Genomic DNA, 27,755 nt, shown 5'->3' with positions numbered 1-27,755 from the left:
TTATCAATAAAAAAATATAATATTATAATTTTATTCTTAAAATCTTATTCTCAATACTAGTATTATTGATTGGCGATATCTCTTTGAAATAATCAATAATAATTTAAATAAATAAAAAATTTGTTGAAAAAATTGGTGATAGAGTTTGTGGGTCGGGATGTATGTTTTCAGGAGCGAATTTAAGTTAAGGTTACTTTTAATCACTTCAACAGAGTGAATACAAATAGATAATGAATGTAGTGTGGTGGGTTTTTATTAATTCTATTTAGTAGTAGATGATAAGATTGACAATGAACAACAAAGATAATAATAATAATGATAATAGTAAAATAGATGATCCACAAAGTAGTTGTGTAATCAGTAGAGTATTTAAAGATAGATATCTACTCTATTCGATAGTTCAAAGAATAAGAAGAGAATGTTTGGTATTGGGTGCTATGATGCCTATTGAAAAGAGTCCACCACCTATTAGATATCATTGGGTTCCTCGTGATCCCGTTCTCACGATAGAGTATCGACAATATAATCTCCTTATCGATTATATAAAGTCAACACCCAAAGATGGACACAATTCTATCTTTTGGTCACTAGTAGGACTTGGATTGGAGTGGAAACAAATGACACATCAACAACTATCACAACTCTTTCAACTATTCTCTGAGCAATTTAAAAAATACTTTGGGATTAGTGCAGACAATCCAAAAGACCAAACAATCAACAACATTTTTAAATTCCTAACAACTACAAAATGGGAATACCAGTCTTGGAAGATAATCATTGATTTTATCAATACTCATTGTATAATTTATAATAATAATAATAATCAAGAGGAAGGACAATCAACATCAAAGAAAAAGATAATAACAAAAAATAACAAAAGAAAACAACCATCAACCAAACAAACAAATTCAACAACAACAATCCTAAAGATATTTTTAGAGACCAACTCGTTAGAATCATCACCTTGGATATGGGTTCTTCTTCGAGAATATTTGTTGTTACATGAAAATGTACAAATATTGGATGATATTATCCAAGAGGTTGGAGTCAAGGCACTATTGGATGCAAAGGATGATGGAAAGAGGATAGACCCACCAAAAACCTCTAGAGTAATGGGAACCTATATTGGAGCGAACCTAGACTCGAAAATGATTCATAGGATCTATAAGAAACCACTTGATAGTGCCTTGAAATCTCACAACAAAGATTTTGTTTCAAAGGCATTAAAGGGTGACCCTCAAAAAAATCAAATATATGATATTCGTACCTTCATTTACGACTTTCTCTCGGGAGATATCAACCTTGATGACGCCGAAAATTTATTACAAGATCTCAAGTCATTGGTGGAATGTATTCATATATTACATCCAGATATGGGTAACCTAAATGAAACCATTCACGAGTCAATCGGGTATCCAATGTCATCACCACCATCGGTTCCCTATTTTATTTTATGGTTGTTTGGTTATTGGACATCCACAACAACATTTTTCAAAGTAGAGGATGAAATGGCCCACTTAATCGTTTCACTGTTCTCCAGAATCGAAAACAACAACAAGGATCAAATGATCAAATATTTGATTTATAATCTTGGATTCTCAACCATTTGTGCTCATGGGTCATTGGAATTGGTACAACTATCCTATCAACATGTAATGAAAGGGTTGTCAGATAGTGATGAGCCAGATAGTGACGATCCAGATCCCTATTTTATTCGTTTTCAATCGACCGATATCAAAGTATTAGAATTCTTGGTCGGTATTTTAAAACAACAAGATTTGGAATACAATGAACATGGAAAGTTTATTCATCCCAGGTTTCTCCTTCATTTCGATATTGTCTCATCATTGGACGGTTTTATATCTCCAGTTTTTAAAGGAGAGTTGTTGGAATACATGGTCATGCAAGTGTCAGAGATATTGCATACGCAAACATATAAATGGGAAATAGATAACGACTCTATCAAAGTCATTTTAAGAAACGGATATTTCAAAGTGGCAGATGTGCTGTTGGCAAAAGCAAATATTGTCTTTTACAATAGACGATCAATTATCAGAGTAAATAGTGTGGAGATGGCTAGCCATTGTGATCCCGAATTGGTTGAACCATTGTTTGAATCAGACTCGCCCGTTTCAGATATCGCTCTTGCCATTGGATTGTTTGACTATTTTTCAGTATTGGACGAACCCATTCGGTTCAGGAAATTAGAAAGGATGTTAGAGATGGCAATCAATTCATTTCAAGCTCCACTCATCATTTACATGTACAAACATTATAACAAAAATCCTTTAAATTTTGACCCTTATCATCATCCACCACCTTGCAACATGGATCGATTGGTCAAAGAACATCAATTCCTTCTTATTAAAGAATTGATTGATAATGACGTTCCAATGGTTATCAATGATTCAGAGACATGGATGATAATTGGAAGATATGCATCAACCGAGTGGATTGACATACTCTTAAAATACACCAATCCAACAATACTAAGGTTTCGACAAATGGAGTTTTATCGACTCCTTGAAACAGGATTGAACTATAATTTAGATTGTGTTAAAATAATAGAATATATTAACAAAGTTGTTCTAAAAAAATAAATCAATAACAAAATAGGTAGTACACAAATTCTTTTTTTTAATGTGTGCGGGGTTTGATGAGTGGGTGGGAGGTGTGTTTCATTGTATAAATTAATTCTCCCTCCTCTCTCTATGACTACTGCAGCGTATACAAATAGATCATGATGATGATGATGGGTTAGTTATATTTGATTATCAAACAAGCATATTTATCTATATCTATTTACTTTTATTTATATTTTTCAATGAACAACAAAGATAATAATAATAGTAATAATAATAATATTAATAATAATAATAATGATAATAGTAAAATAAATGATTCACAAAATAGTTGTGTAATCAGTAGAGTATTTAAAGATAGATATCTACTCTATTCGATAGTTCAGAGAATAAGAAGAGGTGGATGTTTGGTATTGGGTGCTATGATGCCTAACGAAAAGAATCCACCTATAAGATATCATTGGATTACTCCTGATCCCGTTCTCACGATAGAGTATCGACAATATAATCTCCTTTTAGATTGTATAAAGTCAACACCCAAAGATGATTACGATTCTATGTTTGAGGCACTAACAGAACTGGGCTTGGAGTGGAAACACATTACACCTTTACAACTATCGCAACTCTTTCAACTATTCTCAGAACAATTTAAAAGATACTTTGGGATTAGTTCAGCTAATCCAAACCAAGAAACAATGACCACCATTTTTAAATTCCTAACAACTACAAAATGGGAATACCAATCTTGGAAGATGATCATTGATTTTATCAATACTCATTCTATAATTTATAATAATATTGATGATGATAAAGGACAACAATCAACATCAAAGAAAATGAAAAAGAATAAGAAAAAAACAAAAAATAACAAAACAAACAAGCCTTCAACAACTACAACAACAAAACGACCACCAACCAAATCAACAATACTAAAGATATTTTTGGAGACAAAAACAGAAGATGGTAAAAGTTCTTGGATATGGGTTCTTCTTCGAGAGTATTTGTTGTTACATGAAAATATACAAATATTGGATAATATTATTCAAGAGATTGGAGTCAAGGCACTATTAGATGCAAAGGATGGCCGAGAAAGAATAGACTCACTAAAATTTTCGAGAGTTGTGGGAGCCTATGTTGGAGCCTATGTTGGAAATAACCTAGACTCGAAAATGATTAATCGGATCTTTAAGAAACCACTTGACAGTGCCTTGAAATCTCACAACAAGGAATTTGTTTCCAAGGCATTAAAGGGTGACCCTCAAAAAAATAGAGTCCCTTTTATTCGTACCCACATTTTCGACTTTCTCTCGGAAGATATCAACCTAGATGACAAAGACCATTTATTACAAGATCTCAAGTCATTGGTGGAATGTATTCATATATTACATCCAGATATGGGTAACCTAAATGAAACCATTCACGAGTCAATCGGGTATCCAATGTCATCACCACCATCGGTTCCCTATTTTATTTTATGGTTGTTTCATTATTGGATGTCCACAGCAACAACAACAGTTAAAGTAGAAGATGAAATGGCTCGTTTAATCGTTTCCCTATTCAGCAAAACCAACGACAACAAAAAGAATCAAATGATCAAATATTTAATTCATAATCTTGGATTCTCAACCATTTGTGCTCATGGGTCATTGGAATTGGTACAACTATCCTATCAACACATAATGGAGAGTTTACCAAATATTGATGAGTCGGAGCATCATTTTGTTCGTTTTGAATCGACCGATATCAAAGTATTGGAATTCTTGGTTGGTATTTTAAAACAACAAGATTTGGAGTACAATCAACATGGAAAGTTTATTCATCCAAGGTTTATTCTTCATCCCGATATTGTCTCATCATTGGACGGTTTTATATCTCCAGTTTTTAAAGGAGAGTTGTTGGAATACATGGTCATGCAAGTGTCAGAGATATTGAATACACGTAAATGGTCGATTGATAACGACTCTATCAAAGTCATTTTAAGAAACGGATATTTCAAAGTGGCAGATGTGTTGTTGGTAAAAGCAAAAATGTTGCACAGTTTGGGTTACGGATCAAAACAAATTGCAAAAGTAAATAGCTTGCAAATGGCTCGCTACAGTCTAATTTGTGATCCTCAAAGTGCTGATCCATCGTTTGAATCAGACTCGCCCGATTCAAATATCGCTCTTGCCATTGGATTGTTTGATTTTTACTCGGTGTTGGATTTACCAACCCGACTAAGGAAATTAGAAAAGATGTTAGAGATGGCAATCAATTCATTTCAAGCTCCACTCATCATTTACATGTACAAACATTATAACAAAAATCCTTTAAATTTTGACCCTTATCTTTATCCACCACCTTGCAACATGGATCGATTAGTCAGAGATCATCAATTCCTTCTTATTAAAGAACTGATTGATAATGAAATTCCAATGGCTATCAATGATTCAGAAACATGGAGGATAATTGGAAGATACGCATCAAGGCAGTGGATTGACATACTCATGAAATACACCAATCCAGCAATCCTCAAAAATAGAAAAAAGGTGAAAGAATTCTTTCTGTTCCTTGAAACTGGTTTGGATTCTAATCTAGAGGCTGTTGAAATAATAGAATATATCAGTGAAAATTATCCAATTTATAACAAATTATTCTTTTAGAAAATAATAAATTAAATTAAAATTTAACAAGATTTATTTATAATTATTTTAAAATATTTTGTTTAATTTTAGTGACTACAATACTAATAATTACTAACCAAGCAATGACAATAATGAATTGAGCAAGATCAAATAGATATCTTGGTGCGAATAATCTCCATAAAAATAAATTCTCTCTTTCCTTGATAAGGAATACCATTAACTTTCTCATATTGGTAAAGTATAAAAGTAAAACAATCAAAAATACAGTGATTTGTTTAAAATTACTTTTCAATTCTTCTTTTACCAATTTTCCATCTTCTTTGTTAATAATATTATTAATATCAGTTGGCAAATCTGTTGTTGTTGTTGGAGATGATGTAGGAGAAGAAGTAATTGTATAAAAAGTAATAATAATTGGTAAAAATAATAAATGGATAATAGTTGATGAATAGGTATTTAAAAATATCATAATTCCAGCTCTTGTTTGATTTAATCCTTGGAATCCAATAAATGCACAATCTAAATGCAATTGACCTAATGCATAATCGTGTCCAGTAGTATGGAAATGTAAAAGTGAGGAAAGGAATAAGGTGCTGATTGTAACTACCCATAGTACCACTTGAAAGACAGAGTTTACATTCATTCTATTACCATTTCCAATGTTGTTTTTAAACCATTGTCTATTTATATTGACCATATATACAGTGAAAATGATCAATTCAGACAACATCCAAAATAGACCAACTGTATGTGATGATCCCAAAAGTGTACACAATAATAATATGATTGGTGTGATAAATTGAATATATCTTTGTAAAAATTGGTATAATTGTTGTTTTGATAATGATTGTTGAGTTATTTGGTGTAGAGGTAATAATTGTTGATTATTTTGTTGATTTTTAAAAAGATTAAATATATTTCTACCAATTGAATAAAATATTATTCCAAATATGATCCAAACAGGGTATGATCGAATGATCCAGTGTAATTGAACCAAATGTCTTATCGAATTTTGAGTCCAATAAATTATTAAACATATTAAAATATATAAATGTTGTGATTTTGTATAATATATTATATTATTATTATTATTATTAATTTTAATATTAATGAAATATGTTAAAATTAAATAAGAAAAATATAAAAATGGGATGATCCATCCCCAAGTGATAAAATTATTAAATGATATTTTGTAGATTGATTTGAGAGTTGAATAATTTGATTGAGTGATTGTATCAAGGTTGAATAGATATTTTTCGTATTTCTTAAGGTCACCCCTTCCAGCATAGAAAATAGTTTTCTTTAACAAGTAGAACCAGAAATATTGTTGCCCAACATCCAATGCATAGTACCACCACTTTTTTAAATCATCAAGTTGTATTCTTGGTAATGTTTGTGGAATGATCGCCATGACTGCAAGAAGGTATAGAGGGTTGAAGAAAAGTCGGAGTTGTCCGATAATATGGTCATAATGATGTTCCAATCTACGAATATTATCAAATGCCTCATCGATTTGACGATAAGTGATATTGAATGCCAGCATTGCAATCGATACCATATACCAAATACGGACTGGATGAAGAATGAAAAATCTGAATATTTCACCTTCCACTATGTTTCTTGCCCAGAAAAATAGTTCAACACCACGGTTGTATGCAATAACAATTAGATCAAAAGATTCTATTGATTGTAGAGTTGCAAGCAATCTTGATGACAATTCGGTCCAACTTCCAACCTTGATGTGGATGAAAAGATCTATTTTGGAAGAAAGGTTGAATCTAATCGATGGCAACAGTCTAATCAATGGTAAGAGTACAGCCATTGATGAGTGGAATGCAAACTTGATTATGTTTTCTGCTCCATTTACCAAAGCCAAAAAGAATACCAATAAATGCTCTGGACACATAGTCACCAATACACAAATATTGGTCCAAACAATAAAGTGTGCCAAAAAGAGGAATTTAAATTGTAATACTTGTCCAGATTCCAAAAACCAATAGTGTCCAATTGAAGTGTACACTGACATTATTGTGTAGGCCAAAAGATTGGTGATTGACAAGAAGGAATCTTTGTTGATTTTCTTTTCAAGTTTCAAGTCTTGTCCCTTTGCAAAATAAAAGAAAATGACAGTGCAAGACAATACAACCAACATTGATAGTCCAACCACTTTTAAACAAAATACACCAGTTTCCATGAGAGGTACATTAAAAGTAGCCCATTTGGAAACTAAAAATTTGTAAACGTATGTTTGATATTTGACATATTGAACGTAGATTTTGGATGCCTCTGAATCACTAACCATATCTCCACCGTCAGATAGACTTTGAATGAGATTGTTATATTGTTTTTCAGTCTCTTCCAACATGGAATTAAACTTTCCAAGTTCTTTAGAGTTGGAGGCCAATTCAGACGATGGGACAGCTTCAATGTATGAATCTACAAATCTCTTGATTGACCATGTTGATAATCTTGTTGCATCCAAAAGCATGGCCCATGAAGTCCCAGGTGACTGTGATGAGCTTAAATCATCGCCATGATTTTTGTTGGTGGAGAGAAACAACTCTGGAATAACAGTACCCAAACTATTGTATCCAATTGGAACACCCATTAAAAGGGAAAAGGTTGAAATAAAATCGATTTGATTGACTGTTCTAACCTTTGCCTTTGGATCGGTATTAAACTTGGTGTGTGGAATGCTTGCATCAATCACATGACCCTTTGAATATAAAAATAGAGATGCTCCAGTCTCTAAATCACTCGATCCAGAATGTCCTCCAGTTGATGTCATTCCATGATCACTCATTATAATTAATAATGTATCATTATCAATTCTTTCAATTATCTAAAAATAGAATAAATAAATTAATAAATTAATAAAATAATTTTTTTTTTTTTTTAAACATACATCTTCGAAATATTTGTTATATTGATTTAATTTTGTACCCATTGATGTATGTCTTGGGCCGTAGGTATGACCAACATGATCGACTCCCAACATATGGCCAAAAAGAACGTCCCAGTCATTATCTATTTCACGAATCACTGGTCTTGGATCGACTGGTTTGGCATCGTCAGGAATAACATTTGGATTAAATTGGTTGTTGGTGGGACTGTGTGGAAGCATCTTGTGAGTTTGGTGCATCACTCCTCGATCGACAGTATGGAAATCATTGACTAGAAACGAAGAGAATGGGTAGGACTTGTAAAAGGTATCTGGAAACATTTTGTCCCAAGTATCATCACCAACAAATACTATCTTCTTTCTTGGTTTGGATTCGGGTTGGTCACGGTGCGTGAATTGACGGATCATATTGTCTTCAACGATTCGGTCACTTGCAAAACTGGCACCAATATCAATAAAAGTTGGAAGGGATCCAGTTGATATACCTTTGATTCTTTGTGATGTGACTGTTGGTGGATCTGAATAAAACTTGTACAACAATGTGTTTTGTGGTTGCTCGACGTGTAACTTTTGGAGACTCTCTAATCGATTGTAAAATTTAAAGCTTGATGACTTGATAGTGGCTTGGTCAACTGGAGCAAGAAAGTCATAACGAAGAGAATCTACCAAGATGACAACACTCTTTTTAAATCTTGATGGCATCCAACATGACCTGTCGGCAGATGAGGAAGTAGAAGATGCTCCCTCTTCTTTTTGACTATTTGCAGTAGTGTTGGAATGAGACCATTTCCATTCGCTTGGTGCATTGAAATCTGATAGTAGTGACCGAGGAGATGAAGAATGTGGTGATGGAAGTACTGAACACTGACTGTTGAGTGGCAACTCGAAACGAACAAGAAAGAAACCACTAAAAAAGATGTAACAAGTAGCTGATAAAACAACCAAATAATACATCATAAAAATAGTTGCATTACATTGTCTTTGAACTTTTCTAGTATTATTCTTATTATTGATCCAATTTTCAATTCTATTTTGAAATGGATAGATTTGTTTAAATATACCAAAATAATTACTTGTTGATATTATTCCATTGTCGTTGTTGTTATTATAATATTGTTTTGATTTATATTTATCTTCAATTTCTATTTTTTGTTCTTCCTCTACTATATTAATTTCTCTTTGGTGAATTCGATTTGAAAGGAATTGAGTCCATTCTCTGGTTCAACCAACTCTCCCATTTTAATAATTCTCTTTCTCTCTTCTCTCTCTCTTTTAAAAATAATTATAATTGCAACATATGTTAACTTTCAAGATGATCAAACGTGAAGGTTTAAGACTGTTGTTCCAAATTTCTCTCTAAGTCTCGGCGGCGCCCAACAAAAAAAATTGCTAGCAAAAATTATTATTATCTAGATCACTGTGATCACTACCGTGGCAGGTATCGGGCCCAATTTGCGAGTGATCTTGGATCAAGTTGCCTCTTTAGTGAGTTTTTAAAAGGAAGCCCAACCACAAGAAAAACGCCCAGCTGAAACACATGACGGAAAAAGGGACTACAAAGAGGCATGGCCCCAATGCAACAATGCATAGTTTTTAGAAACGAGGCATGCCGTTTCAAGAAACGAGATCACTTTTTTTAAGAGACATGAGCCCACCAATGCACGATTTCTTTCGAGTCGGAAAGTCAGCACATCAACTAGCCAGTGATCTGTTTGGTTTAAAGAGAGAGGAAGAGAGGGATGTGAGGTTATAAGGTTTGTTTTTAATCACTTTCATCTTTGTTTGTGTGTTGTATTGTAACATTGTAAGAGTAGGAATAGTTAGTAGAACTGAGCCTGGCTGGCAGGTCAGACCATTGCACAAAAATCTCTCGTTCATGCCCTATGTACAAATAAGTAGTGATAGGATTTTCATACCTATGACAAAAGTGAGTGAAAGTACTCTTGGTTGTGGAAATAAGTATAATCTTAAGATCTTTTTGGTAATCAATTTGGTTAGAAACAAAAGACCAAGAAAGAATCTAAATGTAATGAATAATAAGGTTGTAATAGAAGTAGTAGTAGTTATTAGTTTGATATGATATTGCCTGGGGTTCTAAAACAGTACACGAGTTGTGGGGTTATGATAGAGTGTAGTAGATTTATTTTGATGTTACCTTTAGGATAAATTATATGTACCAGTACATATACACAGTACTACAGATAAATATAACAAGAAGATAATTTAACAAGTGAAAATAATAGTAGAATAATTTAAATCTTATTTTATATCAAGCAACGAATAAAAAACAGATTAAATTTTTATTTTTAGATTAACAACAACTCCCCTATACTATTTCATGTTCACCATTGAACTAAAAAAAAGAGACAACATCAACACCTACACTCCAACAGTTTAGAGAAGAGATGAAAAGAAACACTTGGAAGGATATTTTAACAACTGAAGAGATTATATTATTTATTATTTTAAAACATTTTGTTTAATTTTAGTGACTACAATACTAATAATTACTAACCAAGCAATGACAATAATGAATTGAGCAAGATCAAATAGATATCTTGGTGCGAATAATCTCCATAAAAATAAATTCTCTTTTTCCTTGATAAGGAATACCATTAGCTTTCTCATATTGGTAAAGTATAAAAGTAAAACAATCAAAAATACAGTGATTTGTTTAAAATTACTTTTCAATTCTTCTTTTACCAATTTTCCATCTTCTTTGTTATTATTATTAATATCTGTTGACAAATCTGTTGTTGTTGTTGGAGATGATGAAGGAGAAGAAGTAATTGTATAAAAAGTAATAAGAATTGGTAAAAATAATAAATGGATAATAGTTGATGAATAGGTATTTAAAAATATCATAATTCCAGCTCTTGTTTGATTTAATCCTTGGAATCCAATAAATGCACAATCTAAATGCAATTGACCTAATGCATAATCGTGTCCTGTGGTGTGGAAATGGAATAGAGATGAAAGGAATAAGGTGCTGATTGTAACTACCCATAGTACCACTTGAAAGACAGAGTTTACATTCATTCTATTTCCATTTCCAATATTGTTTTTAAACCATTGTCTATTAATGTTGACCATAAATATAGTGAAAATGATCAATTCAGACAACATCCAAAATAGACCAACTGTATGTGATGATCCCAAAAGTGTACACAATAATAATATGATTGGAGTTATAAATTGAATATATCTTTGTAAAAATTGGTATAATTGTTGTTTTGATAATGATTGTTGAGTTATCAGGTGCAGAGGTAATGAATATTGTTGCTGTTGTTCTTGTTGTTTGTGTAGAGGTAATAATTGTCGACTATTATTATTTTGTTGATTTTTAAAAAGATTAAATATATTTCTACCAATTGAATAAAATATTATTCCAAATATAATCCAAACTGGGTATGATCGAATGATCCAGTGAAATTGAACCAAATGTCTTATCGAATTTTGAGTCCAATAAATTATTAAACATATTAAAATATATAAATGTTGTGATTTTGTATAATAGATATTATTATTATTTAGATTATTATTATTGTTATTATTATTACTACTATTAAAATTAATGAAATATGTTAAAATTAAATAAGAAAAATATAAAAATGGGATGACCCATCCCCAAGTGATAAAATTATTAAATGATATTTGATAGATTGAGTTGGGAGTTGTAAAGTTTGATTGGGTGATTTTATCAAGGTTGAATAGATATTTTTGGTATTTTCTAATATCACCTCGGCCAGCATAGAAAATGGTTTTTTTGAATAAGTAGAACCAGAAATATTGTTGGGTAACCTCCAATGCATAGTACACCAACATCTTTAAACCTTGGATATCAAATCTAGGGAATGAATGTGGAATGATTGCCATGACTGCAAGCAAGTACAAAGGGTTGAAGAAATGTCGGAACTGTCCAATAATATGGTCATAATGATTTTCCAATCGACGAATATCATCAAATGCCACATCGATCTGAACATAAGTGATATTGAAAGCAACCATTGCAATCGATACCAAATACCAAATACGGACTGGATGAAGAATAAAGAATCTGAAAATTTCACTTTCCAGTGCTCTTGTTGCCAAGCAAAATAATTTAATGCAGCCATTACAAATAATGACAATTAAATCAAACAATCCCTTTTCTTTTATAGTTGAAAGTAGTGTTGATGGTAAGTTGATCCAACTGCCAACCTTAATGTTGATGTAATGTTTTTTGAGTGATATCTTGAATACCCATTTTATCGGCTGGACCAGTACAACCATAATGGAGTGGAGTACAAACATGGCCATGTTCTCCGATCCATATATTAAAGCCAAAAAGAATACAACCAAGTATTCTCTACACAAAGTCACCAATACACAAATATTGGTCCAAACAATAAAGTGTGCCAAAAAGAGGAATTTAAATTGTAATACTTGTCCAGATTCCAAAAACCAATAGTGTCCAATAGAAGTGTACACTGACAATATTGTGTAGGCCAAAAGGTTGGTGATTGACAAGAAGGAATCTTTGTTGATTTTCTTTTCAATATGCAAGTCTTGTCTATTTACAAAAAAATAGTAAATGACAGTACTGGACAATACAACCAACATTGATAGTCCAACCACTTTTAAACAAAATACACCAGTCTCCATGAGAGGTACATTAAAAGTAGCCCATTTGGAAACTAAAAATTTGTAAATGTATGTTTGATAATTGACATATTCCGAGTAGAGATAATTTGCTTCTAAATCATCAACCTGACCCCCCCCTTTAATGAGATTATTATATTGTTTTTCAGTCTCTTCCAACATGGAATTAAACTTTCCAAGTTCTTTAGAGTTGGAGGCCAATTCAGACGATGGGACAGCTTCAATGTATGAATCTACAAATCTCTTGATTGACCATGTTGATAATCTTGTTGCATCCAAAAGCATGGTCCATGAAGTTCCAGTTGATTGGGAAGTAGAGAGAAACAACTCTGGAATAACAGTACCCAAACTATTGTATCCAATTGGAACACCCATTAAAAGGGAAAAGGTTGAAATAAAATCGATTTGATTGACTGTTCTAACCTTTGCCTTTGGATCGGTATTAAACTTGGTGTGTGGAATGCTTGCATTAATCACATGACCCTTTGAATATAAAAATAGAGATGCTCCAGTCTCTAAATCACTCGATCCAGAATGTCCTCCAGTTGATGTCATTCCATGATCACTCATTATAATTAATAATGTATCATTATCAATTCTTTCAATTATCTAAAAATAGAATAAATAATGTTAATAAATATATTTGATTGTTATTAATTTTTTTGTTTTTGTTTTGACATACATCTTCGAAATATTTGTTATATTGATTTAATTTGGCTCCCATTGAATGGTGTTTTGGGCCATAAGTATGACCAACATGATCGACTCCCAACATATGACCAAATATAATGTCCCAGTCATTGTCAATCTCAGTGATAACTGGTCTTGGATCAGCTCTTCTGGAATCATCTGGATTAACATTTGGATTAAATTGGTTGTTGGTGGGACTGTGTGGAAGCATCTTGTGAGTTTGGTGCATCACTCCTCGATCGACAGTATGGAAATCATTGACTAGAAACGAAGAGAATGGGTAGGACTTGTAAAAGGTATCTGGAAACATTTTGTCCCAAGTATCATCACCAACAAATACCATCTTCTTTCTTGGATTGGATCCTGGTTGGTCACGGTGCGTGAATTGACGGATCATATTGTCTTCAACGATTCGGTCACTTGCAAAACTGGTACCAATGTCAATAAACGTTGGAAGGGATCCAGTTGATATACCTTTGATTCTTTGTGATGTGACTGTTGGTGGATCTGAATAAAACTTGTACAACAATGTGTTTTGTGGTTGCTCGACGTGTAACTTTTGGAGACTCTCTAATCGATTGTAAAATTTAAAGTCTGATTTCTGAGCAGTGGCATCGTCAACAGGAGCAAGAAAGTCATAACGAAGAGAATCTACCAAGATGACAACACTCTTTTTAAATCTTGATGGCATCCAACATGACCTGATAGCGTCTGTTACAGGACCTTGTTCATGGTTGCTGCTGGTTGTAGTGTTGGAATGAGACCATTTCCATTCGCTTGGTGCATTGAAATCTGATAGTAGCGACCGAGGAGATGAAGAATGTGGTGATGGAAGTACTGAACACTGACTGTTGAGTGGCAACTCGAAACGAACAAGAAAGAAACCACTAAAAAAGATGTAACAAGTAGCTGATAAAACAACCAAATAATACATCATAAAAATAGTTGCATTCCATTGTCGTTGAAATCTTTGTCTATTCTTATCATTCTTATTATTATTATTATTATTATTATTATTGATCCAATTTTCAATTCTTTTTTGATAAGGATAGATTTGTTTAAATATACCAAAATAATTATTAATTGATATTATTCCATTGTTGTTGGTGTTATTATTATTCTTATAATATTTATCTTCTTTTGTTGATGTTTCCTCTTCTTCCTCTACTACTACTATATTTATTTCTCTTTGGTGAATTCTATTTGAAAGGAATTGTGGGGAGATGATCTCATCCTTGGGTCCTAACATTTTTTTTGTTTGTTTTTTTAAAAAAATTGGTTGTGATTCCTTTTCCGAATATCTTTCTTCTCTTTCTATCTATCTCTCTCTCTCTTTTTTGGTCTATTAGAAATAGAAATATTATAATAGGAACATTTTAAGTTTGGAGATTTTGGCGGTCCAATACTAATAAAAGTTTGTGTAGGTCATTTCAATATCAACTATTATTTTAATCCGATCGTTTAGATCAACAGTGACAGAGGCAACGTTCATTCCCAATGTTTGACCAATCCAGATTGCCTATTCTGTTGGTATTCATGTTGGAGGAGCAGCCTCATATGTTTAAAGTTTTTGTCGTTTCGTGAAATGTGGACCAAAATTCCACTTTTCGTCACTGTTGGTGTTTTGTATTGCGAGTCGAAAAGTCAGCTCAGCACTTCATCCTGTTCAACTTATAAAACTTTGGTTTGATTGTGTTTGATATGAGGTTATACTGCCCATCATTGGAATAAACTATTATTATTGTAATAGCATTCGTCAGAGGGAGGTCATATGACATTGAACCTGAACAAAAAAAGCTCTGTGTGCGCACCAATATAATATTAATACAGAAAACATCTGTGCATTCAATTTCGATCATTGATATCATTGTACAAGAAAAAATACGAGTAAATTTGGTGGGATAGATTATTTCTTGTCCCTAAAATTAAAAAGCAATAAGATTAAAAAAATTGTATTATATTATTTGTTCATTGATAATACTTATGATCTTGAACTTAAGTATACATTGTAGTACTATTGAGGTGAGAGATAGATAGCTATAATTATCTCTCTTTTGTAAAATATAATGAATAAAAAAAAAAGTGAACGAATTTTTAATTATTTATCATTATAAACAAACACACCTCCAAAAAAAGAAATGTTTGTCTCTGAGATGAATGGTTTGATTTTATTGTATTATTTTTTATTTATTCTTATGAATACAAATAATTAAGAATGTGAATTCATTACATATGTTTATCTATCAAACAAATTAGTTGATGTATTAGATTTAAAATGAACAACATCAAAGAAGAAAAAGATAAAAGAAATAATAATATTAATAATGATAATAGTAAAATAGATGAAAGACAAAGTTGTGTAATCAGTAGAGTATTTAAAGATAGATATCTACTCTATTCGATAGTTCAAAGAATAAGAAGAGAATGTTTGGTATTGGGTGCTATGATGCCAGAAAAAATACCGTCACCGATACGATATCATTGGGTTCCTATTGACCCCTTGCTCGTCATCATTAATCGTCAATATAATCTCCTTATCGATTATATAAAGTCAACACCCAAAGAAGACCACGATAGTATATTTATGGAACTAACAGATTGGGAGTTGAAAAAACTTACACATTAACAACTATCACAACTCTTTCAATTATTCTCCAACAAATTCAAAAGATACTTTGAGATTAGTGCAACCAAACCAAAAAAGAAAACAATCACCAATATTTTCAACTTTTTGACAACTACAAAATGGGAATACCAATCTTGGAAGATGATCATTGATTTTATCAACACTCATTGTATAATCTATAGTGATATAAAACCATCCAAAAAGAAACAAAAAACAACCAAAAAATCAATAACAACTCCAACAACCACAACAACAACAACTACAACAACAATACTAAAAATATTTTTAAAAACAAATCAATCACCCAAGTTACCTTGGATATGGGAATTGATTAGATCATATTTCACCAATGTAAATGTACAAATATTGGATGATATTATTCAAGAGATTGGAGTAAAGGCACTGTTGGAGACAAAGGATGATGGAAAGAGGTTGATCCCACCAACTACTCAATATTTGGTATCATATGTTGTCAAAACCCTAGACTTGGAGATGATTAAGAGAATCTATAAGAATCCTCTTGAAGGTGCTTTGAAATCACACAACAAAGAATTTGTTTCAAAGACGATAAAGAGTGTTGATATGAAAGGTGGAATCCAAGCTTCTCACAATTACATTTTCCCCTTTCTCTCCAGACAAAATATCAACCTAGACGACGAAAATTTATTAGAAAATCTCAAGTCATTGGTCGAATGTATCCATATGGTACATCCAGATATGGGTAACCTAAATGAAACCATTCACGATGCTATTGGGTATCCAATATCATCACCACCATCGATTCCCTATTTCATTTTATGGTTGTTTCAATATTTGATATCGACATCATTAACATTCACACATGAAGATAAAATGGTTCGTTTAGTCATTTCGCTATTCCCTAAAACCGACGACAACAACAAAAAGATGAATATGGTCAATTATTGTGTCTCGACTTTTGCATTCTCAACCATATGTTCCTATGGATCATTAGAGTTTGTACAACAATCTTATCATTATATATTGGAAAATAAGCAAGTAGCCAAAGGGTATAACCCCTATATTTAGATTGGATTCAACCGATACAAAAGTGTTGGATTTCTTGATTGGTATTTTAAAGAAACAAGAATCGGATATGGATGATCACGGTCATTTAAAATATTTTAGTATCGATCTTCACCCCGACGTTATTTCATCACTGTCCACTGCTTTATCTCCATCCCACAACGGGCCACTCTTTGAATATTTTGTCAATCATGTGACCGAGATATTGGATATCTACTCCTATGAATGGGACTTGGATAAACGGGATATGAAAGTTGTTTTGTGGCACGGGCATTTCAAAGAGGCCGATATATTGCTCAAAAGAGAAGTATTGTACCGTATCGACACCAAATTAACCAAAGTAAATAGTTTGACGATGGCTAGTTATTATAAAAATCGCGAAACCGTTGAACCATGTTTTGGATCAAAGTCAGACTGTGATGCAAACATTGCTTTTGCCAATGGTATGCTCGAGTATTTTTCAACACTCGATACAATTACACAGCAAGGAAAAATATCCAAGATGATACAAGCGGCAACTCATACCTTTCAGGCTCCCTTGATCATTCTTTTATATCAACGCTACAACACCCTAAATTCACAGCAGACAATGGCAGACCAGCATCGGCCACCACTTTGCGATATGGACATATTGGTTCGAGCGCATCGATTTGTTCTTTATCAAAGAGTTGATTGATAATAACATTCCTATGGTTATCAAAGATCAAAGTACTTGGCAGGAAGTTGGAAGATACGCATCACTCGAGTGGATCCAAATACTCATGAAATACACCAACACAAAATTCATGGAATTTTACTTATCGCTTCGATCCGGCTTATGTTTTAATCAAAACAAACATTTAATATATGATTACATTTCCAAAAATATTCCAATTTCTGAAACTTTTTTACCGATATTAATTCAATTTGATGAAAATTTTAAAATAAATATCTTTGTTTTTTTTTTTTTCGTACCTCCGGTTTGAGAAATATCTTCTTTCATTTCACTTATTTATTTATATATTTATATATATATACTATCCATGGTTATAAATAATAAAGAAGAAATACTTTCAAAAGTATTTAAAGATAGATATTTATTAAAATTGATTCTATCAACAATAAGAAGAGAATGTTTGGTGTTTGATGCAAGAATGCCGATTGTACAACTTGATGATGAACAAGGTGAAGATGAGAACACTCCACTTGGCATAATGGACCTTTATACAAAGTGTGAACGATACGTCATCCCAATCCGATACCAGTGGCTCAAGGTCGATCCTTCAATGGCCGTCCACAACAATAACCATGCCTTGTTTCTCGACTACATCGGTGCAACCCCAAAAGAACAATACAATGGTATCTTTAAAGAAACGATAAAGGCCTTGCCAAAGATAGTCTCTCCTCTTTACACTGCTCGTCTATTTCAACTCTTCTCTCAACAATTTAAACAACACTTTCAAATCAATCGAAGTAATCCAACAAAAGAGTCAATTACAGCCATCAACAATTACTTGACTTCAACATTATCACCATCTCAAGATTTATGTTTAGAAACTTGGAAAATAATTAATAACTTTATCAACTCTAATTGTTTAATCTTAAATGATCGAGATGATGGTGACAATCAACAACAACAACAACCAGTACAACAACAACCATTAACAATGGTTCAACGTTTAACAATGATGATGAACAAAAACAAAGAAAAACAACAACAACCTCTTCTTGCAACAACTATACTACAAGTATTGATACCACATCGAGAAGGTGTACTTGACGCATACTCTTATGTTTTAGAATTGATTAGAGTGTGTATCAGATCGAATCAATTAGAAATATTAGAGTATATCATTCAAGATATTGGAATGGATGGATTTAAAAGGATACCAGTTGATCAATTCAATGTACAACTCACCGATCCAACTCAAGTTGATATTGTATCGTTTATATTTAAACAATACGGATTAGCATTTGTCAATCGAATCTTTTCCGATCCATTTTACGAAGCACTGTCAACTCACAACAAAGAATATGTTTCATTGGTTATTGCCAGCAACCATACAAAGGACCATACCAATTTACTTGTATCAATTCAAACCTATTTAAATAATTTTCTGTATATTAAACTTTCTCCAGCTTCATGCAAAGGAAATATACTAGAAGGTTTGGGAACATTGGTTGAATGTTTGGAATTAATTAAAATCAGTGGTTTATCCTCTAAAAATATTCATAATACTATTGGATATCAATTAGTATCACCACCATCTCAACGATCCATTTCATATTATCTTTTATGGTTATTAGAATATAATATACAAGTTCATAAAATAGCTCAAGTGAAACAAAATCCATACCAAGGTGGTATATCTAGTCTTGTCATTACCCATTTCCAAAAAAACAGTAATAATAATAATAATAATAATCATAATAGTTTAATATACCTTTTAAAAACATGTGGATTCTCTTCTATTTGTACTCATGGGTCATTGGAATTGGTTCAAGATTGTTATCAATATTTGGTATCACCAAATCGAGATCGAGAAATTGATCTTTTAGATACTAAACATCATGGTATCACTTTACAATCTACAAATATTCAAGTATTACAATTCTTGGTTGGTATTTTAAAACAACAACAACAAAAAAAACAAAATGAACCAACAATTGGAATTAATGTAGTAGAAACATGTTTTGTTATACTAAATTTATTAAAACCAACTAAAAATATTAAATGGGAATTGGTTGAATATTTGATAATGGAAGTGACCGATTTATTTGGGCCAGATCAATTTTGGACATTATCATTTCAAACACTTCAATATATTTTATTGAATGGTCGGTTTGATTTAATGGACAAGTTATTAAGAGTACGTCCAAGTTTAAGAGAAGAATTGTTCACTCGAAACATTGAAGTAAATAGTTTAGAGATGGCACAATACGTTAGGGAGGATTGTATAGTTCCCATATTCTCTAAAAATCATCATAGAAATGTTTTATTGGTAAATGATTTATACAAGCTATCATCGGCATTAAACAAAGAGAAATTCCTGTCGATGGCAATCACATCACTTCAAGCACCCATCATTAAATATATGTACCAATACCAAGGAATCACCAATCCTCCCAAATGTAATATAGATCAACTAATGAGAGCCAAACAATTCCAAGTTGTAGAATCCCTAGTCGATTGTAATATACCGTTGGAGATTATCTCTATCGATACTTGGAAGATTGTTGGAACTTATGGATCACCCAAATGGATCGACTTGCTCATGACATACACTAAAAACATAATGCAAAGCCCGTCTGATCTACAAAACTACGTAGATTCTCTAGTGAATGGTCTTAGATGGAATATAGATCAATCAAATATATTAGATTATTTATCAAATCATACTATATTAAAGAGTAAAATTAATCTAGAAATTCTATCAAGTAAACAACCTCAACAAACTAGATTTCGTGTTGTACACACAATGTTTTAAATTAATTAATTAATTAAATAAATAGTAGTAGTAGTTTTACAATTTTATTATTACACAAGCAAATGAATCTTTCAAAGTTGTTAAAATGACATGATAATTGCAATGAGAATGGTAGAGAAAATAGCAAAAGTGGTAGTTATTGCAGAATTGCTATCTAAACTATTACCAGAACTCTCATCTGATTCTTCTCCTTGTTGATTGTTTGGTTCAGTTTCACCACTTTGTGAATCTTGTGAATTGGAAGAATTGGATGAATCATCTTGTGATGATGATGAAGATTCACTTGATGGGTCAATAGTACTTGATGATCCAGTAGTAGTAGTTGAATTCTTTCCAGGTGTACCAGTAGTGGTAGTAGTGGTAGTAGTACTAGAAGTGGTGACATGAGTTGCTCCAGATGAACCACCAGATGAAGATGTACTAGCGGTAGTGGTAGTAGTAGTTGATGGAACTGGAGTACCGGTAGTAGTAGAGGTAGTCGATGTGGTGGATCCAGTGGTGGTAGTTGTGGGTGGAGGTGGAACAGCTGGAGTACCAGTAGTGGTAGAGGTAGTCGATGTGGTGGATCCAGAACTACCAGTAGTCGAACTACCAGTAGTAGAAGTGGATTGAGAACCACCATCAGAATTGTTAGAGTTTGTAGTTGTGGTTGGTGATGATGATGTGGATGGAGTGGCACCAGTATTGGACGAGGTTGAAGTAGATGGGGTGTAGACTTGGTTGCATGAAGCTCTGATGAATTGTTGTGTCCAGTATGCGACACCGTTGACATCAAAAGCCATACCAAAACCAGCATATTGGACATTGGGATCAATCATATTGGCATAATGCTTTGGACTGTAATAGTAGGAACTAAATACCATATCATCACTAGTCTGACCAGACGCTACATTCTCCAAAGCATAAAACATATTAAAACTACCATAAGCTCCCATACGGTCGAATAAACTACCAATTGGATCATTATGTGTCATTGTTTGAATACTATAAAAAGAAATGGAAAAATAAATATTAATATATATTATAATAAATATTAATTTATAATTATTTGATTCATACCTAGCTTGATAAACTGAATGAAATTGAGCAGAGTTCATTAAACATTGACTCATTCTTAATTGTGGTGAACCGACAGATGCACGAAGTTGATTGACCAAATAAAGTTGGTAATCTGGATTAGATGTAGTTGCCAAAGATGACAATACACAACCGATTAAAATAAGGAATATGGGTTGAAGGAACTTCATTTTTATACAAAAGAAGAGTAGGTAGGTAGGTATGAGGGTTGGATAGATATATAATATTACAATATGAGAAAGGGTGGTATTACAACTACAACCTCTAAACGTTTTACAACTACACACAACGTTTAGATAAATATGTAAGGGTTAGATAAATATATTTGTACAGTTAAAATAATAATAAAACAACTGTATTGGTTGGCGGTAACCAAGCAACCTAGGCAAGGGAGTGATGGTGATTTAGCAGTTACATTGTTGTAGTTGTAGTTGTTGTTGAGAGGCGGTCCATCTTTTTCTTTTTTTGATTAACTGATTCTCTTCTGGAGCTAGCACTACTCCACTCCACTCTATCGTCTATAGATGGGTAGTGAGTGTAGTGGGGGTGATGGCCATCATCCCAAAGGGTGACCAACCAACTGAAAAGATCAACAACAGGGGGCGCGCCCTCACAACAGTCCCCAATGATTCTTTTCCAACGTTTCCCCATCAGTCGTAAATTCGAAATGATTTCTGATCCATAATTATTGTAAAATTATATAAAGGGACATGACAGACGTCAATGTCAAAAGTTGTAGAGAAACCACATATCATTTAATGAAGGAGTAGTAGGTACATACCGTCTCTAAATAGCCTGTCAAAAATTCAAATATTTTTGGGTGGTCGTTGTTGATAGGTGGCAGTTATAAAAAAAATAATTATTTTTTTTTTCCAACCGTTTTTTTTTGTAGAGCCAAAAATACTATAGAATACTATAATATTTTTATGACCAATAGTCATCCAGATGTCTATAGGTCTGACTCTGTACCAGTCATCATACCCCCTCCTTATTATCAATAGAGCCAGACTTGATTGATCTGATGAACGAATGAAAAAATTAAAAAATAAATAGATGGTTGGTTGAGAGGAGTGACAACTTACAAAACGAACCCGTCCGCATGTGTTGAGTAGTTGGAGTCACGATTGAGGGTTGCGGGTCGCTCCCTCCATCCATCTATCCAGATAGATCCACATAGTTCTAAAGATGTTGAAAGAAGAGGGAATTTCGAATTTCAACTGAAACAGTCCTCCTTGGTTTTAACATCATGATTATGATAATGTCTTGCATTTGTTTTGTTGTGTGTAAAAAAAGGTATAATCTACAAGGTGTACATTGTTTTATATAAATAATAATATTATTATTATGAGTTATTACTATTTAATCATCCCATTCTCCATTATCAATGATTTCATCGTCTCTTTGTTGCAAATCTCCACTTTCAAATTTATTCTTGAATGATTCTATATATAAAAGATTGATTAAACAAGGATAGTTAGTCTTTTAAACTTTTTCCCTTCTGTCTCTTCTTTCCTCTTCTTACCCATTAAAGAAGCATTAATATGATCGGTTGCAGTGATTTCATAGACAGGTGTTTCATCATCTTCGTCTTCTTCATCATCTTCATCATCGTCTTTATGTATTTCATTGTAGTTTTGTTCTTCTTCACCTTGAGCGTCATAGGTGCCGTTGAGCATCTTTTCAGCCATTGCTTGTTTGATACTTTCAACTATGGTTTGTTTGTTGTTATCTGTTGTCGTCTCTTCAACCTCTGCAGTTGTCGAACTAGTAATAGTAGTAGTGCTTTCCTCTGACATGTCTATCTATCTATCTTTATCTTTATCTCTATCTTGTAATAACCAGATATTTAATAATAACAACTATGACTTTGGGTGTTGCTATTAATACAAACTCACACTAAAAACAAATTTAATTTAAAAAGGCAGTGGGATTGTCCCTTTGATACACCGAAAATTCACATACTAAGTAACATGGTTAATGTATCTGCTGTTGCTGTATGTCTTATTTATTTGAACCTTTGTAAGATGGATGAGGAGTATTTACACCCACCAATGAAATAAAAGATATGTGGAATCCATTGATTGCATCATACAAAAAGATTTGGTGGAACTAATCAAGATTCGCAGACAGAGTTTTTAAAAGGACGACGATAAAAAAACAAAAAAAATCTGTGTGACAGCGTAACGGCTTAATTATTGATTGATCGATCATTCTCATTCAATGAACGCTGTGACAGATAAAACCAAAGATAAAAGATAAAAAAAAAGTTATAATTAACATCACACAACACAACAAGTACCCACGCACACCTCCTCACCCGCGCACCACTAATACAACCTTTGTCCTCATCATCGTCATTAGCTAAGGAGGGTTTCAGTTTTGTTTGTTTGCTTTGTTTGTAGGTAGGTGATATCACTCGTACTACATATATATATATATATATATACATATATTTACATATACAAGTCAAGAAGAGAGATAAGTTATCATTATCTTCTTAAGAAACAACAAACACATACATCATCAAACAAATTTGTATATATTTATTTATTTATTTATTGTAATTTATAACAGAACTCTGTTGTAGGAGATAGAATAGAATAGTAGAAGTAGAAAATGACAACTATTCAAGAGGAACAACAACAACAACAACAACAAGTTACTCAAGAAGAAGAACCAGAAACTTTACAAAATGCATTGGCAGGATTGAATTTACAAATTGGTAATGGAGAACCATCGTCTAGTGATTCCCTCAATACAGAGTTGTTGATTGGTGCAGCTACTACCGTTGTAGCCTTTGTCTTTGTTAATAGACAATCATCACTTTTCAATCTACTCATCCAAATGCTTTCGACCAACAAATTCACTCCCGTCTTTCTCGAACGTACCAGTTCATTTTCAAATATTCCATTTCAAGGATCTCCTAATCCATCATTGACTGATTCACAATCCAAACAACAACAACAACCAACTCAACAACAACAACAACAACAAAAAGGATCACAAATGTTTTATGTATTGCAAGAAGCTATCAATGTAGTATCCAAGCAATACAATACCAATTTTTATATTCATATTCTTGAAAGTGTAAAGAAAATGATATTATTTGAAAATAGTAATAATCAACCAACTATTCAATCTCAACAACAACCAACTATTCAATCTCAACAATTAAATAATAACAAAACAAATGATGGTTTATTATCTGGTTGTTTATCATTTATTAATCATATGATGTCATCTGCTCCAACTCAATTTGATTTTGAAAGATATCGTCAATTATTAAGTGCTCAAGGTGTAAATGAAGCTATCAAGGTATGTAATACAAATACATATATATATATATATTATTAGTATTATTGTATTAATTAATGATTCTTTTTTTTTAGAAATATATTAAAAATGTTGATCCAAATGTTAGATTGGAATTATTACATTATCAACAACATAAATTAACAAATATTAAATTGGGTAAACAAATAACTGACAAGTATGTAATCAATCAATAATTAAATATTTATTTGTTATTTTTTTTGATTTCTAATCATTTTATTTTTTTATTTTTCCTTTTAGACAATCAATTGATCATTTATTAGTTAGATTATGTAAAATATCATTCCCAGGACAATCATTTAATCCAGGTGAAGATTCATTGACAGATAAACTAAAATCATTGGGTTTTGGTGGAGAGGTGTACAATGATCATTTTACATTGTTGGGTACTGGTATTCTTGGTCTTCGTAATCTTATTTATTTTGGTGCAAGATATTCTAGGATCTATCAAGAAATATTGAGTGTTCAATTATCTCGTACTCAAGAAGAAGCCCAATATTCATTTAGTCAAGTTGGAATGTCACTAACTAATGTCATTTTAGAAATTTATATTGATGGTATGAATAGTAATCAAAAAACAAATACATTATAAATTAATTAATTACTTACACTTCTTTTCTTTTTATTTAGATGAAAATATTTATGAAATCATATTTGATCAAGATGATTGGTTTGAAGAATTATTTTCCATTTCATTTGAATTATTTGATGAAATTTGGGAAAGAGAAGCAAAGAAACCTGAAGACTTTTTAACTGTACTTCATAAAACAAGGTAAATATAAATATAAATACATTTAAAAAAGATAGATAGATAGATAGATAATAGAAATAGTTCTAATTTTAATTTTTAATTTTTAATTTGTGTGTAGAAATATACTTAGTAGAATTAAATGGACAAATCCAGATTCTATTCATGGATTCCAAGTTACATTGGGTAGTGTATTGGATGATATTTTCACGGTACCTGAACATCCAGATATGGAGGATGAAGCACGTCCTCGTCTTGGATTGAGTGATAGTATTTTGGGATTGCCAACTGGCAACTATAGTACACACCACAACAACTCTCATCGATTCCACAAGTTTTTAAATGAAAGATTGGATAAATTCAAGACTATTGGTAGAAAGGATAGTAGTGGTAGTAATAGTGCCATCTCTTCTAGTGGTGGTATTGACAATAATAATAATAATAATGACGAGACTGCATCCAACCACTCCAACACCACCTCACCAGACTCTCCCAAACATCTTCGTAACCAAACAAAGAGTATGAGTTTTAAAAAACTTTTTGATTTCAAGTCATTCAAGGATAATCATAGTAATAATGGAGATGACGACTCGTCTCCAACATCGGCAAGAAGAGAGAGTGAAAGAGAAGAAGAGACATCATCCAATTCATCATTTTCATTCTCTAGAAAGGGTACTTTGAAAAAGAAGGAAGCTGCTCAAGCATTGAATGAAAGTCAAATCATTGAAAATAATCCAAACAATGCTACTACAACGGAATCTGGATCAGCTATTCCAGTTGAAAATGGTACACCTGTGGAGAATGGCACTTCTGGTGATGGCCAAAAGGAAGGATCTAGTCAATTAAAGATCAATGTTGGTAGTTTAAAGTCGAGTGGTACAGCCATTTACAAGACTGTTAAAAAGGCAATGCACAAGATTGAGAAAAAAGGAAAGAATATCAAGAAAAAGGTGAAAAAGTCGAAAAAGGATGGCGATGCTCAGCAACAACCAGACCAGTTTGATGAAAATGGCAACAAGATTGAAAAGGAAAAGAAAAAGAAAAAGTCAAAGAAACATGTCACCTATGATGGAGAAAATGACACTACAGTCACTGTCCCATCAAACAAGGAATTGCCAAATGTAGAGTTTCAACCTAACTTGGACCTTGATTTCAGTCAAGGTGATAGTTCATCAGATTCAGATGACGATGATGAAGTTGATGATGACGATGACACTATAGAAGAGGTTGAAATTGCATACACTGAAAGTGGTTCAGATGTTCCAGATACACCAAAAAGTAATACTACCAATAATAGTAATAGTAATAATAATAATAATAACAGTAATCCAAACTCTAATCCATTGGCAAATACTTTTATTACAATTTCTTCAACTCATCCAACTATTTCAGTTCAACCTGAAATTAATAATAATCAAAATAATCAAAATCAAAACAATAATGTACCAACAGTATCAACAACTATTAATCAACAAATTAATCAACAACAAATTAATAATAATGTAAAATCTTCACCATCAACCGATTCTTTATCATCGGCTTCACATTTCCATATTAGACAACAACAAAAACAACAAGAATCACCACAACTTTCATTATCCACGGGAAATCCTGCCAACGATGGCAGTGGAAGTGAAATTTCACCAAGAGTTAATGGCGGTGGAAGTGATAATGGTGCTCCAGTGATCAAGGGATCTACATCGACTGGTGATATCCACGGTTTGGCAGGTGCCGATCAATCACTTTCCAAACGTAAATCAATGTATGGAAATGATTTTGTAAAAGGACCATTTGGAACGATAGAGCGTCGTAAATCTCCTTCTTCAAATCCAGTTGTCAAATCTACATCAATCAAACACCTTGTCAACTTTTTCGAAGCAACTCATACCGGTCCTGCTCCACCAACCATTCAAAGACAAAAATCTTTCCGTTCTGATCGTAGTAATTTAACTGTCAACACTAATCATACAACTAATAATTAATTCATCATAGAATAATCGAATGCAACAGAATAGAATAAA

The 27,755-nt window shown here is 32.5% G+C and overlaps 6 protein-coding genes across 6 annotated transcripts; 3 read left to right on the top strand and 3 right to left on the bottom strand.

The window, feature by feature from the left end:
* Positions 1–290: 290 nt before the first annotated feature.
* On the top strand, positions 291–5,224 carry DFA_10647 (uncharacterized protein; the record flags this gene model as incomplete). The annotated part of the gene is made up of 3 exons (XM_004351238.1): positions 291–1,801; positions 2,042–2,494; positions 2,851–5,224. The coding sequence occupies 3 exons, from the start codon at positions 291–293 to the stop codon at positions 5,222–5,224; spliced, it is 4,338 nt and encodes a 1,445-aa protein (XP_004351290.1).
* A 68-nt stretch (positions 5,225–5,292) lies between these two features.
* On the bottom strand, positions 5,293–14,688 carry DFA_10646 (uncharacterized protein; the record flags this gene model as incomplete). Its single annotated transcript, XM_004351237.1, has 8 exons — positions 5,293–5,299; positions 5,323–8,048; positions 8,112–9,268; positions 10,025–10,202; positions 10,441–10,461; positions 10,620–12,165; positions 12,400–13,358; positions 13,432–14,688. The coding sequence occupies 8 exons, from the start codon at positions 14,686–14,688 to the stop codon at positions 5,293–5,295; spliced, it is 7,851 nt and encodes a 2,616-aa protein (XP_004351289.1).
* A 1,026-nt stretch (positions 14,689–15,714) lies between these two features.
* DFA_10645 (uncharacterized protein) lies at positions 15,715–20,576 on the top strand (the record flags this gene model as incomplete). The annotated part of the gene is given in 4 exon segments (XM_004351236.1): positions 15,715–15,989; positions 16,248–17,093; positions 17,113–17,552; positions 18,151–20,576. 4 exon segments carry the CDS (start codon positions 15,715–15,717, stop codon positions 20,574–20,576), a joined length of 3,987 nt encoding a protein of 1,328 aa, XP_004351288.1.
* An 80-nt stretch (positions 20,577–20,656) lies between these two features.
* Positions 20,657–21,823, bottom strand: DFA_10644 (uncharacterized protein; the record flags this gene model as incomplete). The annotated part of the gene is made up of 2 exons (XM_004351235.1): positions 20,657–21,560; positions 21,636–21,823. 2 exons carry the CDS (start codon positions 21,821–21,823, stop codon positions 20,657–20,659), a joined length of 1,092 nt encoding a protein of 363 aa, XP_004351287.1.
* A 1,189-nt stretch (positions 21,824–23,012) lies between these two features.
* Positions 23,013–23,449, bottom strand: DFA_10643 (uncharacterized protein; the record flags this gene model as incomplete). Its single annotated transcript, XM_004351234.1, has 2 exons — positions 23,013–23,095; positions 23,176–23,449. 2 exons carry the CDS (start codon positions 23,447–23,449, stop codon positions 23,013–23,015), a joined length of 357 nt encoding a protein of 118 aa, XP_004351286.1.
* An 820-nt stretch (positions 23,450–24,269) lies between these two features.
* On the top strand, positions 24,270–27,716 carry elmoF (engulfment and cell motility ELM family protein; the record flags this gene model as incomplete). Its single annotated transcript, XM_004351233.1, has 5 exons — positions 24,270–24,968; positions 25,043–25,143; positions 25,227–25,543; positions 25,617–25,758; positions 25,856–27,716. 5 exons carry the CDS (start codon positions 24,270–24,272, stop codon positions 27,714–27,716), a joined length of 3,120 nt encoding a protein of 1,039 aa, XP_004351285.1.
* Between the last annotated feature and the right edge of the window lie 39 nt (positions 27,717–27,755).

The sequence above is a fragment of the Cavenderia fasciculata genome, assembly GCF_000203815.1.
Source record: "Cavenderia fasciculata unplaced genomic scaffold Scf_EUAJFUG01CK1KI-5, whole genome shotgun sequence".
Classification (NCBI taxonomy): Eukaryota; Evosea; class Eumycetozoa; order Acytosteliales; family Cavenderiaceae; genus Cavenderia; species Cavenderia fasciculata.
This window is presented reverse-complemented; position numbering and strand designations above follow the sequence as displayed.